Raw genomic sequence first — 18,542 nt, 5'->3', positions numbered from 1 at the left:
TGATGATGTAGACAGTATAGTTCAAAAAAAGTACAATTACATCATAGAAGAGGGTAAAGAGGGTGTGGAAAGAATGTAAGAGGATGGGAAGGAGTGCTGTGAATGCTATCATTTGGGTATGACATGGTTGGTACAGACAAGAGTGCACAGCTTATACAAGACTTATATATACTTACATAAGACTTGCTCAGAATCACACCAGTTCATTCCAGCCTGGAGAAGGGCGGGGCTGTTGCCATCAGAGGTCTAGTTGAGGAACTTTCGATCGATTTGTTTGGTTTTTCCAAACGGGTTTTCTCTCATTGTCCTGGCTGTCCTGGACTCACTTTGTAGATCAGGCTGGCCTTGAACTCACAGATCTGCCTGCTTCTGCCTCCTGGAGTGCTGGGATTAGAGGCGTGTGCCACCATGCCCGGCACTGAAGAGGTTTTGAAAGTTGGTACCTGCTGGACAAGGAGGAATCACTTTTCTTTAGAAGTGTAGTCAATGGGGAGATGGCGCAAAGGTTAAGCGCACTATTTGTTCTTCCAGAGGTCCTGAGTTCAATTCCCAGCAATTACATCACAATGTGATCTAATGTCCTCTTCTAGTGTGCAGACATACATACAGGTAGAACACGGTATACATAATAAATAAATCTTTTTTTTTAAAAGTGTGGTCAATGGAAGGTTGTCCATGTACACAGCACCAACTGGACTTTGGGTTAAAAAACAAATGAGTTATAATAGAAGGGCATGAAGCTGGGAAGGAGATGTGCTGGGCGCTGTTGGGGGAGTGGAAAGGGAAGAGAGAGGAATAATATGAACAAAATGTATACATGTATAAAATTTCCAAAGAATAAACGGTTTTGAAAAGCACAGCTGCAGTTTTAAGAGGCATACGTGACTTGCTAATGTGGCCTTGCTATTTGCGGCTAAGCCAGGGTTGAGTGGGTCAACCATGAGCTTTCCAGAAGATCTGTGTGTATGCTGGGAGGAGCGTGAGGTTCTTAAAGAAGAGAGTCAATTTTTTTTCTGGATGAGAGAAGTAAAAGGTACATTTGAACAAGGAAAACCGAAGGGCTTTTGAACATGTTATGTCTACAAGAAAGAAAGAAAGAAACAAACAAACAAAACAAAACCAGTTAATAGCAGCTACTGTCTAGCAATGCAGAGTTCCACAGGACAACACTTAAATCCATAGGTCATCAGCTTTGGCAAATGACAATTTGAATAAGGTGAGATTTCCACTAACTGTTATAAGCAATCTTCAAAGAGTTCCCAAACAATCCTCCTTTAGGATGAAAGCTCCTAAGATTACCAGTTGGTTCGGAGATAGAATTTCCTTCTTAGTTTGAAATTCTGGTAGGCCGAGATTTCACATATTGGCTTATGTAGAAATATTGTCTGAGGTTGAGGTATAGCACAGCTTGCCTAGCATGTATGGCCCTGGGAGCCACCCGTAGCATGGAGTAAGAGAGCTCTTGGTATTTCAAAGTGGTATGGATCTTACAATTGAGAAAGGACTGTGGGCTGGATGATTTTCACTCCTCAAGCCTTCTCACCTCTGAGTGGTTTTGTCTGTCTGTCTGTCTGTCTGCCTGCCTTTTTTGACACAGGCTTTCCATATACAGACCAGGCTGGCTTTGAACTCACAGAGATCTGCCAGCCTCTGCCTGAGTGCTGGGATTAAAGGTGTGCTCCACTATTCTGACTCTCCTTTGACAATTTAGACTGTAGTAATTGAACCTAAGACCTCTAGCCTTGTAGGTTAAGTGTTCTGTAACTGAGCCATACCCCGTGGTGCCTCAATACCCCTAGTCCCCCCATACCCCTGGCATCACCCCCTTTTTGAGACAAGGTCTTACTAAATTACACAAGCTGGCCTTGAACTCACTCTGTAGGCCCAGGCTGGCCTTAACTTATGATTCTCCTGCCTAAATCTACTGAATAGTTGGCACTACAGGATTGTACCACCATGTCTGGCAGCAGATGGCTGCTGCTGTTTCTTTTTCTCCTTCTTCTTCTTCTTCTTCTTCTTCTTCTTCTTCTTCTTCTTCTTCTCTTCTTCTTGCATTCCATTCACAGACTTCATTGATGGACACTTTCATAAAAGGCTTCTGGTAGAAATTTTGCTGTTTGTAAGCAGTGGTATTCTTTATGTAAAATGAGCAACAGGGATGTACCTAATGCTTCCACTGCCAAAAAGAGACCATCTCCTGAAAGTAACAGGATCATAAAACACACCTAAGTGTACTTAGGTGTGACCAGAACTACTTTAAGGAATATTGCCTAAATCAAAACATGTGACACCTTTAAAAAGAAGTTTACTGGAACATCTTGGATTGTCATCTTGGGAGTGGACCAACGCAAAAACTTCTCTACTCCCCACCTGTTACTCAAAGGCCCATTACAACAACCAAGCAAGCCTGACCCATGAGAAATCTAGGGCATCAGTGACTTTGAAATAACTTTAAATAAATCAGAATTGCAAAAGAAACAGTGAGTTCTTAGTCTGAATAGGGGCCCTTTCTAACTCACGGTGTTATTTAATTAAGTGCTTCCAGGCTCTAGTTCCAATAAAAGTAGTTTCTTCTGGTTATATATGTACAAAGAGAAATTACACAGTTGGCAAGATACCTGCTGAAAAAGGCAGGTATATAATCTAAGCATTTGGGAAGTGTAGACAGGAGGATCAGGAGTTCAAGGCCATGCTGAGATCCTGCCTCAGACAAACAAAAAAACACAACAACAACAAATCCAAAGAGAACTGAAAGGTAACAACTGAAATTGTAATTATGTTATTAAGTATGCTGTGATATGCTCTTCTGAAGCACAGCATAATACAGCTGTTGTAGAACTGTGAACAGGTAAACTCAAGTGGATGGAAGAACAATGTAGCAATCCCCGAACCACAGAATGAATATATCAATTACGAGTTTCTTTTACTTATAAGCTAGATTTGTTGACACATTTCCATAGATCGCATCCACTAACGTATAGTATTGTATTAGTCACTTGAACATTACTGTGATGCGATATCTGACATCATAAGAGACAAAGGATTTCATTTGGCTCACAGTTTCAGACAGTTTGGTTCATGGTTGCTTGGCCTCCAGCATTTTAGCGAGTATCATGGCTGGAAAAGCATAAGGCTGGAACAGGGGTGGGGTGGGGGTGGAGCTACAACCTGGAAAGACCAACTACTTAGTTCCTTCCTTTTAGCAGCTAGGCTCTCACCTCCTAAAGATTCCACAACCTCCGCAGAGCGCCACCTGCTGGGGAAATTTACAGCTATAGAAGTTTCATTTGTTTTGATACAGAGTTTCTCTGTATAGCCTTAGCTGTCTATAGACCAGCCCATCCTTGAACTCATAGAGATTCACCTGCCTCTACCTCCCAAATACTGGGATTAAGGGCTTGCGCCACCATGCTGGGCTGAAAGTTTGCAGGGTTTTGTTGTTGTTGTTGTTTTTTGTTTTTTTAAAGCGGGGTCTCACTATGTAGCACTGGCTGGCTTGAGACAAAGAATAGCTGAAGATGACCTTGAACTCCTAATCTTCTCACCTCAGCCTCCAGTGTGCCAAGCTAATTATTTCTTTAACCTTTTTTAAAGTTCCATTTTATTTAGTAGGCGGCAAGGAACATGGCACCATGTATATATGGAGGCGAGAAGACAACTTGTGGGAATCAGTTCTCTCCTTCCACCCTATGGGTTGCGGGGATCACCAGGCTCGGCAGCAAGTAAATTGCATTTCATCATTTGGCATTCTAAAATACATTTAACCAATTTCTGTTGATAATGGACATACTCATGGTTGCTAACACTTTTATTAGGTTTTTGTTTTTGACAGTGGCTCCAGTGCAGCCCAGCTGGCCTTAAATTGATAATTGTCTTGTCTCAAGCCTCTTGAATGCTAGGATTATAGGCATGAGCAAGTTTGTACCTTACATGGCGGGTGGGGTTTGGGGGGACAGGGTATTTCCTTCCGGTAATGTGTTAAGGTCCAGACTGCTTGCATCTGGAATATTTTGGAGATGCGAGTTGGTATTTTGTAATGGAATCAGGTTTATTGAAGGGCTGACTATCTGGGGAAGACGGAGAAGCTTAAACCTCAAAGCACCGTCTTCCAGGGGCTCAGAAATGCAAAGGCTTTTCTAGGGAGGGGAAGGTAGAGCAGAGTAGGAAGGCTAACTGCTGAAGGAGGTTAGTCTCTTTCATCAGGCCACCCAGGACACAGTCACCTTTTCCTCTGACCCCTCAACCTCAAATGTTCTGGACATCACAATGAAACTGAGGTTTTAAAACAAAAGCCCCGGTTTGGGCCTCCCCACGAGGCTTAGGTTAACAACTGGTTCTAGTGTGCCAATCAAAGAGCCAAGTGATGGTGGAAGTAGAGGAAGATTTATTCCCTGTGTTCACATTGGGAAGAAGAAATGATAAAGGGGTCCACTGTCATACATCCAATGTTAGGTTCTGGCTTGAGGTTTAGACTTAAACAGAGGACACGATTAACAGCTGGGCATGGAAGTGCATGACTTTAATCCCAGCACTCAGAAGGCAGAGGCGAGACATCTGAGTTCGAGGACAGCCTTTTCTACAGAGCCAGTTCCAGGATACCCACTAGATACTAGAAACCCTGTTTCAAAACAAACAAACAAGCAAAGATATAGACATGATAAGCAGTCCTGCTCTGGCCCATCATTGCCCATCATTTTCTGGGCTTGAGTTCAGCAAGTTGGTAGGAAATTTATGAGTCTGTTAATCACCATCACTGTCTTAGGGGACCAATCAGGTTCCTACGCTATGATGGGGTTGGTCTGTCCTATGAGATTTTTGTTCTTTGAATCCAATATGACCACAGGATTAGGACAGTGACTTCTATCTTTTTGCCTTTTGCAATAAAGGGGGAGAGATAGGTTAAGTGGCAAAGTCAATAGTCTGACCAAAGCTAAGAACACACTCAAAACTGTAATAGACACCCAGACCTCAGCACAACTGACTCCATGAGGAAAGTGTCATTTAGGCAGTAAAATTCAGGGTGTAGACAGCACCACCTGCCAAAACCATAACAGACCTAATCCATTAAAGCACGTGATTCTGCGAAAGTCTTTAAATGTGCTCACCTTGTTTTTTGGCTTCTGCAGTTCAGCTCTTTGTTAACTGTTCTTGTTAACTGAAGGCTGTCAGCCCAGGATAAGGGGTTTTGTGCCTAAAAGTTCACCCTGAGAATAGCTTGGGGATCCCAAACACCCAGTGTAGTCAGTGGGTGGCTAACAAGGGCTTTCCATTGTCTGGTGAATTACCCCACAACAGAACACGAGGGCAGAGACACCAGGCTTTCCTCTTGTGTTTAGCTATCTTGTGGACTCAAGTGAGAAGTCATTTCTTTTCTTTCTTTCTTTTTTTCCTTATTAACATCAATTTGCATATTCCACCTGCTATGGTTCATTCCACTAGTGTTCTTTTTAAAAATATATATTCAATGTATAACTTTGGGATCCCCCTGCATGCTGGGATTATTGGTATGTGCTATCACACTCTCCATTTTTCCTACATTTTGTCTGGTTTGCTTGGTTTGGTTTTGAGTTAGAGTCTCACTTACATAATTCTGGCTGACTTGGACTCTTTATGATGACCAAGCTACCCTTACTTTGTGGCTATCCTATTGCCTTTGTCCTGAGTGTTGCAACTATAGACACCACACTTGCTCTTTTCCTGCGTTTTCTTACTTTTTAAAAAGTATTTTATTTATTTTATGTGCACAGGTGTTTTGCTTGCATGCTTGTCTGTGTGAGGGTGTCAGATCTTATAGTTACAGACTATTGTGAACTGTCATGTGGGTGCTAGGAATTGAACCTGGGTCCTCTGGAAGAGCAGGCAGTGCTCCTAATCGCTGAGTTATCTCTCCAGCGCCCCCTGGGTTTTCTTAAAACATAAGTATTTGCCTTTACTGAACTAGATTAGGGAAGGTATTACAAAGCTCATCAGAGGTTCTCAGCTCTTTGCATGTGAAGGATTATTTCTCACTTAACATTTTAATTACTTGGGTGGGGCTTCTCTTTGGAGTTTAGAATGCCATGCCCAAGGGAGGGGACCTCGGCCTTTAGGATTAGTTAGCAGACAGCCAAGGGCCTGAGAAGCCAAAGCTTTTCCTCAGGAGCCTGACCTTGCACCCACCTCTCCCCAATGTACTTCTAATGAGATAACAACAGTGTGCATTATCTCTTCTTACTGTAGCCACTGTACTTAATTGTTGCATTTAAACAACTAAGTGGGCGATCTTCATCGCTGACCTTGCTTTTTTTTTTTTTTTTTTGTCCAGGTTAGGCTAAACATGCCCGAAGTTACTTTATTTTGTTCAAAAGTGGTTTTCCGGACTGGGCCTAACTCCAAGATACTCTAAGTAGCTTTGAGCTCCATGTTCAGCATGAGGATGATCCCACATTTAGGTGGACATCTGAGCAGCACCACCATCTGTCATCACACATACACACACACACACACACACACACACACACACACACACACACGGCGCTGATAAATGACTTATTTCTGGGAGCAGAAATGGTGTTGCCTGTATATTTATTGAAGTCAGTTGGGTGAAGGGCACATGGATGTGTTAAAATATCCAGGAATCAGGACTGAGAATTTACTGGATACACCAGACACAGGAAAGGGTAGGATTCCCTCACCGGAACTCCATAAAGAGACAGATACCTAGCACAGCAATGGTAATGCCCCCTCAATCTGTCATCTGACCACCCAGTGGATTAAGGACCAACAGAAAACTAACTGTCCTGGAGGCTTCAGCTTGCCTTGGTTCCTACTGTTGATGTGGCCTGCTTGAGTTGCCATCTACTGGTTCTCCTGTTTGTCTGCTAGGACCTGCTGTGCCTCCATCCTTTGATTGTTTGTCTAGGTCCAGTTCTGGCCTTCTAGTTCTGCAGCTGGATTCAAATCTATAGTGCAAAAAAAAAATTTTTTTTTTTGAGACAGGGTTTCTCTGTGTGGCCTTGGCTGTCCTAGAAACCACTCTGTAGGCCAGGCTGGCCTCAAACTCAGAGATCTGCCTGCCTCTGCCTCCTGAGTGCTGGGATTAAAGGCGTGCACCATTATGCATAGTGGCTCACAGTTTATTTAGATTTCTAGCAGGGTTGGGTTTTTTTAATCTATACAGGAAATTGTGCATCACTGTCAGTTCCCCAGCTTTCACCTCTCAGGCTTGTCAGACCATAAGAACTAAACAACACACGTGAAAGCTCTAGAACAAAAAGAAGAACTCACACCCCCAAAAAAGTAGATGGCAAGAAATAATCAAATTCAGGGCTGAAATCAATAAAATACAAACAAGCAAACAACAAAACCGAGAGAATTAGCCTGAGGTGGTGACACATGCCTTTAATCCCAGCACTCAGGGAGGGACAGGTGGATCTCTGTGAGTTCAAGGCCGGCCTCGTCTACAAAATGAGTTCCAGGACAGTCAAGGCCATGCAGAGAAACCCTGTCTGAAAAAAAAAATAGCCCATGGCCAGAAAGTTTTACTGCAGAATTCTACCAGAATTTCAAAGAAGAGTTAATGCTAACTCCCCTCAAATTATTACACAAAATAGAAACAGAAGGAACAATGCTCAAATTCAATTTATAAAGTCACAGATATTCTGATAGCTAAACCACATAAAAACTCAACAAAGAAAGAGAATTACAGACCAATTGCTCTTATGAACATAGATGCAAAAATTCTCATGGCGCACGCCTTTAATCCCAGCACTCAGGAGGCAGAGGCAGGCAGATCGCTGTGAGTTCGAGGCCAGCCTGATCTACAAAGTGAGTCCAGGACAGCCAAGGCTACACAGAGAAACCCTGTCTTGAAAAACCAAAAGAATAAAAAGTTTAAAAAAAAAAACTTGCAAAATGAATTGAAGAACCCATAAAAAAATGATCATCCACCATGATCATTATAATCCACCATGTAAAGAAACTAAAAGACAGAAACATGTCATCTCATTAGGCAGAAAAGGCCTCTGACAAAATCCAACATCCTGTTATGAAAAAAGTCTTGGAGAGATTCGGGATACAAGGGACATACCTTATAGGGAGCCCGTAGCCAACAATTTAAATGGAGAGAAACTTAAAGCCATTCATTCTACTAAGATCAGAAACAGGACAAGGATGTGCCTCCTCTGTAGACCTATTCTTCATAGTCCTTGAAGTCCTTAGCTAGAGCAATAAGACAACTGAAGGAGATAAAGGGGATAGAAGTAGGAAGGAAAGAAATCAAAGTTCTTTGAAGGTGATAAGATACTATACATAAATGATGTAAAAATTCCAGCAGGAAACTCCTACAGCTGATAAACACATTCAGCCAAATAGCTGGATACAAAATTAACTCACAGAAGTCACTAGCCCTTCTATACACAAATGACAGACTGAGAAAGAAATCAGGCAAATGACACCTGTCATAATAACACCAAGTAATACAAAATATCATGGGGTAAATCTAACCAAACAAGTGAGAGATTTATATGATAAAAGCTCCAAGTTATTGAAGAATATACCAGTAGATGGAAAGACCTATCAATTTATGCTTATAAATTGGTAGGTTAACATAGTAAAAATGGCTATCCTTCCAAAAGCAATAAAAAATAACATTGATATCCCCATCAAAATTCCAACACAATTCTCTACAGATCTTGAAAGGGAAACTTTCAGCTGCATATGTAAACACCCAAGAGAACTAAAACAATCCTGAATAACACAAGAACTGAGGAAAGTATCACTATTCCTCATTTCAAGTTGTACTACAGAGACATAGTAATTAAAAACAGCATGGCATTTGCACAAACCAGACACAATGATCAATGGAATTGAAGATCCAGACATAACTCCACACACCTATGGATACCTTGCTTTTTTTTTTTTTTTTAAGGTTTTTCAAGACAGGGTTTCTCTGTGTAACAGTCTTGGCTGTGCTGGACTCGCTTTTCTAGACTAGGCTGGCCTTGAACTCACAGTGATCTACTTGCCTCCGCCTCTGTCTCTGCTGGGATTAAAGGTGTGCACCACCACCACACCAGGCCTGAGACATAGATTTCGATAAAGAGGCCAGAAATACACACTGGAACAATGGTGCTGGTCAAATTAGATGTCTGCATATAGCAGAATCCAAATAGATCCATACTTATCTCCTTCAAAAACAACAACAACAACAACAACAACAACAACAACAACAACAAAAAGCCCAACTCCAATTGCATCAAAGACTTCATCAAAAAACCTGATACACTGCACCTAATAGAAGAGAAAGTGAGGAATGTCCTTGAACACATTGGCAGAGGGAAACCCTCTGCAAACAGAATACCATTAGCACAGGTACTAAGATCAACAATTAAAATGGGCCTCATGAAACTGAAAAGCTTCTAAATGGCTACTGACATTGCCATTTAGATAAAGCAGCAGTCTACAGGATGGTAAAAGATTTTTACCAACTATACATCCAGGTAAGTGCTAGTATCCAAAATATTTAATGAACCCCCAAAATTAATATTAAAAAAAACCCAGTTTACAAATGGGATATAGATCTAAGCAGAGAATTCTAAATAGAGGAAACTCAAATGGCTGGGAAACCCTTAAAGAAATGTTCTACGTGTTTACCTATCAGGGAAATGCAAAGCAAAACTTCTTTGAGATTTTTATCTCATACCTGTCAGAATGGCTAAGATCATCAAAACAAATGACAGCTCATTCTGACAAGGATGTGTGGTAAGAATAACACTCGTGCATTGCTGGTGGGAGTGCAAACTTGTACAGTCACTATGGAAATGACTGTGATGTTTCTTCAGAAAGATGGGGAATCAATCTACCCCAAGATCTAGCTATATCACTTTTTGGTATACATCTCAAGGACACTTCATTCTATTACAAGGCACTTGACCAAATAAGAGATTGGCAAATAATGGGGAGACAGCAGAGGCCCATATTGGCTATCTCTTATCATCAAAGAAGCTTCCAGTACCAGACTGAGTTACATCTAGCTGAGTTGTTGGCCAAAGAGATCTCATTGGAATCTCCAAGCAACCTAGAGCGGTTGCCAAGAGAACAGGCTTCTCTCTACAAAATGACAGCCAGGCCCTATTGCTGTAGACAACATCAACACAATTCATCGAAGATGGAGCTGGTGTGTACATAGAACCTTCACTCCTATGTTCTAGGGGCTTTGCTACAGGAAGATACTCTGCACTATCAAAAGAGAGACTTAAACAGTCAGCTAGCCACAAACCCTTTGATCTACAATGGTGTGCCTAAAAGATATGTGAGAACAATGATGCCACAAAGCTTGTGTGAGTAACCAACCAATAACTGATTTGACTTAAAGGACTCTGTATGAGATGGAATCCATAGCCAACACTGCTTAGGTGACTAAGTACCAGTGACTAGATTGTCCAGGGACCTATGGTAAAATCAAATTACTGGTCTAGAAGGAGGAGGAGGAGGAAGAGGAGGAGGAGGAGGAGGAGGAAGAAGAAGAAAAGAAGACAGTAGTGATAAAATGACTCCTAATGACATTCTCCTATACTCATAGATCAGTGCCTTGCTCAGAGAAGGTACAGAGAGAGAGAGAGAGAGAGAGAGAGAGAGAGAGAGAGAGCGCTCTAAATGGGATGTTTTCATCAAATTCCTCCTTTCAGAACTAGGAAAGAGTGAGACTCCCTAGTGTGCACAAGAGTGGCTCTACGTTTCTTGTCCCTTCTCTTGGGTTCTTTTCTTTCTATTGCTTTGTTCTGTCCAACTCTGATGTTATGTGTTTTGCTATAGGAGAGTTGAAAGCAAATTATTCTTTTTTGTGGTGTGTGTGTGTGTGTGTGTGTGTGTGTGTGTATGTGTGTGTGTGTGTGTGTGTGTGTGTGTGTGCGTGTATGTCTGTGGGAACATGTATGTGGAGATACCTGTCATATATGTGTGCAAGCGGAGGTCTAAAGGTGAGGTTGGTGTCTTCCGCAATCACCGTCCACTCTTATTTGTGGAGGCTGGGTTTCTCGGTTGAACTTGGATCATGTGATGGCTTGGGTTGGGAGATCACTCTTCTGGGCTGCCCAAGTACGAGGACGACAGGTGCCTGCAACACCTGCCTGGCTATCATGCAAGATGTGGGGATCTCAACTTGGCTGTCATATTTGCTGGACAAGCTGCTGTATCCAACAACCCGTCCACCCAGAGCCGCTTCTTCAATATAAAGTGTATTCATAAGCTGGGGAGTAGTCATCAGTAGTAGACTACTTGTCTCACAGGAGTGAGACTCTAGTTTAAACTCTACTACAGAGAACAACAACAACAACAACAACAACAACAACAACAACAACAAGAAGTTATCATTCCTTTTCATTCTTTTTCTTTTTTCTTCCTTTTCTGCCATTGTCTTGGAATATACTTAGTGAGGCATTAGAACGGAACAGAAGAGCTCTTGTACTTACTAGAGCCCCTACTTAGTTATTTCTGTTACTCTTCACTTCCTTGTCTATAAAATGGGAACACAACACTGGCCTACTCTACTTGGTGTGGTGACACAGAATAAGACAATGAGTCATTTATAAAGAAAAAAAAATATTTCTCACAGTGCCGAAGATGGTGGAGTTTAAGGTGGGAGGGCTGCATTTGGTGAGAGAAACTTCTTCCTGTGTCAACGGAATCTGAAAGTAGAAGGGCTAACAGATATTTGTGAGAGCAAGCGTTGCATTTGCAGTTCCAGACCCTTTGGTTATAAACATTACTCTGCTCATGAGCTTGTGACACACTTATGTCCTAAATATCCCATTTATTAACACCACTGCATCAGGGATTACGTTTTCAATATAGCTTTTGGGGGCGGGGCACAGTCAAATCACAGCAAAGATACTTTGTAGTATTGTGCGGATCAGAGATGAAACATGTTTTCAAAATGTCACAGTCTGTAATTGTTGGTCTCTTCCAATGGTAGCTATAATTAATGGAAGCACACCTGCTCTTGGACATGTTCGTTAGTTACAGTCATGTGGCAGCCTACCCTACCTCTCTGGGAAATTTAGAACAAAGGGGGGTGTCTAGGTCCCAAAGCGGGGACCGACATCCAGCACCTGCTATTTATTGTTGGCAATGGGCAGGAGAACTCAGTCCTGAGTTGGTAAGTATTTCCTTCTATAGTGGGATTTAGCTTTTCTCGACTCATCCTTTTATTGTCTTTATTAACATCCTGTCAACAATAATGATAAGCATGTCATAAGCCAAACACCTCCACAGAATATTTAAATCCTTCAATGACCATGTGTAGTGGAGACCTTCATCATCTAGGAATGTAGAGGAGTGGATGTATGACAGGTGCCCTATAGGGTAGACCCAACAGTGGGAGGGGCCACGGTACTAGGCCAGTGCGGCGAGCGCAGGAGGCAAGCGGCCAAGTGTATCCGTGACAGTTAACGCCTAGGAGAGAAACTTGCAGAGGCGGAGAATGAATCGGACGTCGTCCTGTTTCCCTCCTACTTGTAAAACACGTGGTGAGGAGCCCGCCGGGGTGGTGATCCCACTCCACTTCGAAAGTCTGTAGAACTTCCGATCCGAAAAACTGAGTTCCACTCTCAGCCTCGGTCAATTAAGTCTTTACAAAGAGGGGCGGGGCCTCCGAGAAACTGACCGCGGGGGGCCGGGGGCGGGGGGGGGGGCGAACAGAACCTCCCGAACCGCTGATTGGCTGACACAAAGGTCTGTCCGTTTCTCCCTCCGCCCCATCTCTGAGCCTAGCCACTCGAGGCGGTCGCTCCGCGCCGGTCGTGGTGCCAAACAGGCAGGGGGCGTGCTCCTGGGGGGGCGTGCCGAAGCTCGCCCCGCCCCCGCCCGCCCCCGCCCCGTTCCGCCCCCGTCCCGGCTCGGTTGCCTCCTCCGCGCCGCGTCCGCTGGCTCCCTCAATCCTCGCGGCGCGCCGTTGCCTCTCTCCCGGAGAACGCCCCGCGCCCGCAGACCGTTCCCGGCGCCGGAGGCGGCGCCGCTCTCCGCGGCTAGCGCTCCGCACAGGATCGCCCTCCGCGTGCCCGTCCCGGCCACGCTAGGCGGCCCCACGGAGCTCCCGGGAGGGCCATGGAGGCAGACGGGGCCGGCGAGCAGATGAGACCGCTACTCACGCGGGTAAGAAGCGGGGAGGCCGAGGCCGGCAGACAAAGGCGGCGGCGCGGCGGGGCTGCCGGCGGCGGCCTGTGTCGGCGGCTGCGCGCCGCCGTCGCCTTTGTGTGGCTGGGGTCGTGGGGGGCGGCGGCCCGCGGCCGGCCCGGAGCCCTCGCGGACGCGTCTCCCGAGGACGCGCGTGTCCACCGGCCGCAGCGCCCCGCTCTCCCGAGCCGCGCGGCGCCGTGCTCTCTCCCCCGCCGCGTGGACGCCGCCGTCCTTCAGCGCCCGCCAGCCTCTGGCCCGAGTCGCGACCGGCCGTGGATGCCAGCGCTCCGTGGAGTGTTGGGTCGCGGGCCCAGGAAAAGGACCGTGTGTGGAAGGAATGTCCTCCTCCCGGCCCCATAGAAAGAGAAAGGACCGAGAGAGACCCCAGGGCTCTGAGCTGCGCGTCGCCAGCCCAGCCAACCCCACTTTCCCAGTGAGACTAGCTTGAGTTAAGGGTGGACTTGGAGAAAGGGGGTTCTCGTTTTTTGACTGGGGACAAGTGGTCCGTTCTCAAGAAACAGGAACGCATGTGTGCCCCGCAGAGGAAACTGCTTTCTTTCGTCGGCTATGACTCAAAGGATGGGGTGGTATTAATTTTCCTACTTACATGTTTTACTGTGACCAGCGAAAGGGTAATTTTTACTCTGACCAGCGAAGGGGAAGGGACGATTGCAGGGATAAATTTTCCAGTCTTTTCACAGCCAAGAAAATGACTTTTCAATTTTTTTAAATTAGACTTTTTCTTAAGGTCCCTTTCCCACGATAATTTTAAGATTAGAGGCTGTGGGCAGTGGTCAATCATTACTTCACAGTATGCAAATATAAGCTCTTTAAGTACATGGACGTTCTGTATTGGCTATGAGTATGGTGGGTCACGGAGATGGAGCACTGGACACTCTTAAAGATTTTTTTTTTTTAGGTTTTTCGAGACAGGGTTTCCCATGTTAACAGTCCTGGCTGTCCTGGACTTGCACTTTTTCAGACCAGGCTAGCCTAGAACCCACAGCGATCCGCCTGTCTCTGCCTCCCCAGTGCTGGGATCAGAGGCTTGCGCCACTATGCCCGGCTCCTAAGGATTCTTATTATGGCCTTTGAATGAACCTTCATGACGTTCTTCAAGAGCATCTGTCAAATACGTTGTTGCTTATTCTTAACCTTGTTTGCACAGTCAGTAGACAGTATCCGTTTTCATAGAGATGGGTAAAAAGGATGTATTCTCAAACACTGCTTACTTAGGCGGAAGTAGTATATAAAGTCATTTCCATCCATCCGGTCATCCATTTGTCCATTCGTTCATTCATTCTGTGCAGTAACTTATTGAGAGTCCGTTCTGTCTTGTTCAGAGTAGAACCAGCTTTTCCCTAGTAGAAGCTTCATTCAGCGGTGTGTTGATTGATGTGTGTCTACATCAAGGGACACAGGACAGGGGACAAACAGATGGCAAGGAACTCAGCGCTGGCATTAGTGGCACGATAGAGTATTTTGGAAAGTGATACTCCCTAGGTCTTGCGGGGGTGGGCATGGGCGGGGCGGGTAAAGGCAATAGTAAACTTTACAGAAATTAATAATAGAAATAAAATTCAGGAGGCTTCCAGCCCAAAAGAAGCATGAAAATGGGTTAAAATAGTAGAGGGTTTCTCTCATTTCTTTAGGGTTTTTGTTTGTTTGTTTTGTTTTGTTTGGGCAAGATTTCCCTCTGTGTTTGAGGCTGATTTTGAATTCACCATGTAGCTCAGAGTGGCCTAAAAGTTGCAGCAACCTCTGTGGTCAGCCTCAAATGCTTGGATTGTAGGCATGTTCCACCTCACCCAGTTTTTCTTTTTCTTTCTTTCTCTTCTTCTTCTTCGTTTGGTTTTTCAAGACAGGGTTTCTCTGTGTAGCCTTGGCTGTCTTGGACAGTTTGTAGACTAGACTGGCCTTGAACTCACAGAGCAATCCGCATGCCTCTGCCTTCTGAGTGTTGGGATTAAAGGACCTCACCCAGTTTTACCTTGTAGATTCTAGGTATCTCATGAATACTGATTACTGGAAAAATTGATATACAAGGTACATAGAGTTCTGTCTTCGATGAGTTCATTTTGGCATGTTGGGTGAACACAATGACATAGCCTTTATATTCCATCTGTCAGTGCCAGCTAAAATATATTTCATGATTCTGGTAGAATAGTTTTTGAACAAATAGGTATTAGGCTATCTAGAATAAGATTCAAATAACCTAGCTTTTGTGAGTCTGTAAATAGCTTCCTTTTGGGGAACTGTGGGTCACTATACAGCTTTTAAGTATATGGCACCCCAGGCATATTACCAGAACCTCCACTATATTTTTGGTTTATTCTTGATAATTTGAGGCTATAGTCCTTGGCAAAGGAAGAGGCCTTATACCTGTCGTCTGTCCTGGTGAGCTAGACTTGGATTGGAGGACTGTTGTGTCTGACACTGAGACCAGGCGATGGCTGCTTTAAGGCAGTAGTCACCACAGGGTTCCTTTTCATCAAGCAGAGGATATGAACATTAGCATGCTCTTATACGAAACTCAACGTTAGTTGCACAAGCTAAAATTGAAAACCAAAGTGCCCTGGCATTGGAGGGACTCAATGTAACATTTTAGTGGCATGTGGTGTGCTAGCCAATATTTATTTAAACTTGAGTAGCTACTTGTTAACATCCTGTAATGGGTTGTTTTTCTTCCTCTTTCTGTCTTTCTTATTCTATCTTACCACAAATAAGATCTTAAAGCAGATAAGCTCTGCACTTAAGAAAGGGCCATTTATGTAAAAGAGCATACAGATTGTTTACAAAGTTAATGCTATGGGTTAGTTATATATCTACATAACTTAAAGATTCTTTTTGTTATGTGTGTGCATATGCATGCATGGATGTGCATGTGTGTGTGTGTGTGTTGGGGGGTGCTGAGAGAGAAAGACAGAGACAGAGACAGAAAGGAAGGGCAGAGAACAAAAGAACAGGAACAGGTAGAGGTCCATTTCTGGTGTGGAAGTCAGTTCTAACTCACCATCTTTCTGCGTCAGCCTCCGTATAGCTGGGGTAATAATAGACATACACTATTTACCCTCCTGCAGTTACTATTTATCTTTTTTTACATTCAATAATTTTTAGTTTTGCAGTAGCATGTATCAATAAGAAAATTATTACATTTTTTATTAACAATAAGATTTGTACTTTTCTTTTTGTTCTTTTGTTTTTGTTTTTCGAGACAAGGCAGCCCTGGCTATCCTGGACTCACTTTTGTAGACCAGTTGTCCTTGAACTCACAGAGATCAGCCTGCCTCCGCCTCCTAACTGTTTTAAAGGTGTGCGTGCCACCACACCCAGCTTACACCAGCTTTCTTTATTAGAAAGCATCACATATTTTGAATTCAAACTCACGGTTGATCTGCCTGCCTCTGCCGCCCTGAGTTACAGGCGTGCACCACTGTACTCAGCAAGATAAGGTTTTAAGGGTCTTACTATGTAGCTCTGTTTGGCCTGCCTTTATAGACCAGGATGCCCTTAAACTCACACAAGTCCTCTGCCTCTTGATTAAAGGCATGTGCCACCATGCCCAGAAGAAAAACATTTTGATGTGGAATAATTTTACACTGTGGCACAAAGATATTAATTTGTTTTTTTGAGATAGGGTTTTCTGTGTAGCCCTGGCTATTTTGGACTCACTTTTGTAGATCAGGCTGGCCTTGAACTCAGAGATCCTCCTTCCTCTGCCTCTTGAGTGGAGGAATTAAAGGTGTGTGCCACCACATCCGGCTCAATTTAGCACTTTTAAGTGTTGATATTGTTGACTGTAGTTTGGGCAGAGGGGAGAACAGGAAGTGAGGGGAAGACTCGTGTCAATAGACTGTATAGAGGGTCTGGACGCCTGTGGAGAGCTTTAGGGCAGATGAGGCAAAGCTTAAGTGGAGCTCTGGCCTTGGGTTTCAGGTATCCTCACTGTCCTTGTGGACTAATTCATGCTTGAGGTTTCCAGGGTTTGTCTGTCTCTCTTCCTCTTCCCCTCCCTCCCTCTCTCCCTCCTTGCCTCCTTGGTGCCTCTCTCTCTCACTTTCTTTCTGAGACAGGATCTTGCTGTATATCCTTGGTCCATGTGGAGAATAGGCTGGCCTTGAAGTTCCATTGAACTTGCCGCCTTCCTCCAGAGTGCTGGCATTACCACACTTTGCTGTTTGATGTACGTTTAAAACCAGATCTCTTTTCTCCTTGGTGTTCACATTTCCATTTAGATTAGAAGCAGAATTCTTTTTTTTCCCCTAGCAGTAAATCTTATCAAATGCAAAATTCATTGCTTCTAAAAGCTCCTGGCTATTGAGTTCTTATGTGTACTTGTGGTGCACTTAGCTACCTGGCATGCTGAGGCAGGGGTTGTTTTAATTCAGAAGTCCAAGGTTAGCCTGTGTAGTAAAGACTACGTTGTTGTTTTCTGCGAATGTGATTTATTTAGAATAAAATAATGAGACGCGTGTATGAAAATTAACTACCTATAACAGTTCCAGGACAGCCAGGGCTGTATTACTGTTTGTGAAATGTGATTCTTCTAAGTCAGTTCATTTGTTTTGACTCAGAAAACTTCAATGAATTTTTTGCTAGTTTTTCACTAGTGTTAAATGAAAAAGGACTTTGGGTTCTGTCCTAGTATTCAAAATATTAGTGGTACCTCATAATATTGCACCGTATTTAAAATTGATTTTAAAATAGAGGTGACTGGTGTGGCATCTAGGGGTTTATGAATCACGCCTCAAAACTTTTGTTGTTTCAATTTTTCTCCCCCTCTGGGAGGGATACAAATAGATTTACACTGAAACCTCAAAGGAGTCTAGAAGACAGCTAAAGAATGCATCCTAAAATTAACATAGTTTGGCTTACATATCTTTAACAGCTTATATTTTGCTTATAATTGTTAGAAACTTGGAGTTTATTTCTCATATTGTGAACGCTATAGGAGATTCTGTCAAAGAACTATTTGTAGCCAAATACATTTGAGAAATGTCACACATATTTTCTTTTTAGAAATTTGCAATACGAAACGACATATTAAAGACTCTTGTGAAATTCTGTAAAAGATAAGGATATTAAGCTTGGATGAGAGAATGAAGCAACATGCAGTGGTTCTTAGAAAACAAGAACACCAGCTCACTAACACGTCATAGACCTTAAGAAGCAGATCTTGGGACACCAACTGTGTAACCCTGTGTGAATAGACTTTTCTCTCATTTAGTTACAGTACAGAAAAGATTGAGAACTGTGTTATTTTAAAAGTTGCTTTTTAAGCCAGGTATGGTGGCTCAGTTTTAAAATCCTATCTTCTGGAAAACCAAGGCTGGCCAGTTGCTGTGACTTCCAGTCCAGCCTGGGCTACATAGCAATACACCATCTTT

General features: G+C 43.6%; 2 protein-coding genes across 20 annotated transcripts in view; one reads left to right on the top strand and one right to left on the bottom strand.

The window, feature by feature from the left end:
• The window catches only part of LOC311606105 (uncharacterized protein), a 32,179-nt gene extending 17,572 nt beyond the window's left edge, over positions 1 to 14,607 (bottom strand). For 9 of the 13 annotated variants that reach the window (XR_014782197.1, XR_014782198.1, XR_014782200.1 and 6 more), the window contains exons 1-3: positions 13,128 to 14,607; positions 6,798 to 6,941; positions 177 to 443 (exon numbers count right to left, since the gene is read on the bottom strand). Coding sequence is in view for 1 of the 13 variants with exons in the window: in XM_084797150.1 (XP_084653276.1) it covers positions 6,806 to 6,941; positions 13,128 to 13,513 (522 nt within the window). In the remaining 12 variants the exon portion in view is untranslated. Of the gene's footprint in view, positions 1 to 176; positions 447 to 6,555; positions 6,942 to 8,068; positions 10,490 to 11,591; positions 11,682 to 12,492; positions 12,604 to 13,127 lie in introns of those variants that run through there. The other 4 variants (XR_014782199.1, XR_014782207.1, XR_014782208.1 and 1 more) reach the window with 4 other exon arrangements.
• Positions 12,769 to 18,542, top strand: part of SLC4A7 (solute carrier family 4 member 7) — an 87,852-nt gene continuing 82,078 nt past the window's right edge. For all 7 annotated transcript variants that reach the window (XM_084797118.1, XM_084797123.1, XM_084797119.1 and 4 more), the window contains exon 1: positions 12,769 to 13,131. In XM_084797118.1, the coding sequence (XP_084653244.1) occupies positions 13,084 to 13,131 (48 nt within the window). In that variant the 5' untranslated portion in view covers positions 12,769 to 13,083. The remainder of the gene's footprint in view (positions 13,132 to 18,542) is intronic.

Source organism: Acomys minous (assembly GCF_964271855.1).
Source record: "Acomys minous genome assembly, chromosome: 9".
NCBI lineage: Eukaryota > Metazoa > Chordata > Mammalia > Rodentia > Muridae > Acomys > Acomys minous.
Note: the sequence above shows the minus strand (reverse complement) of the source record. Positions and strands in the feature narration are given on the sequence as shown.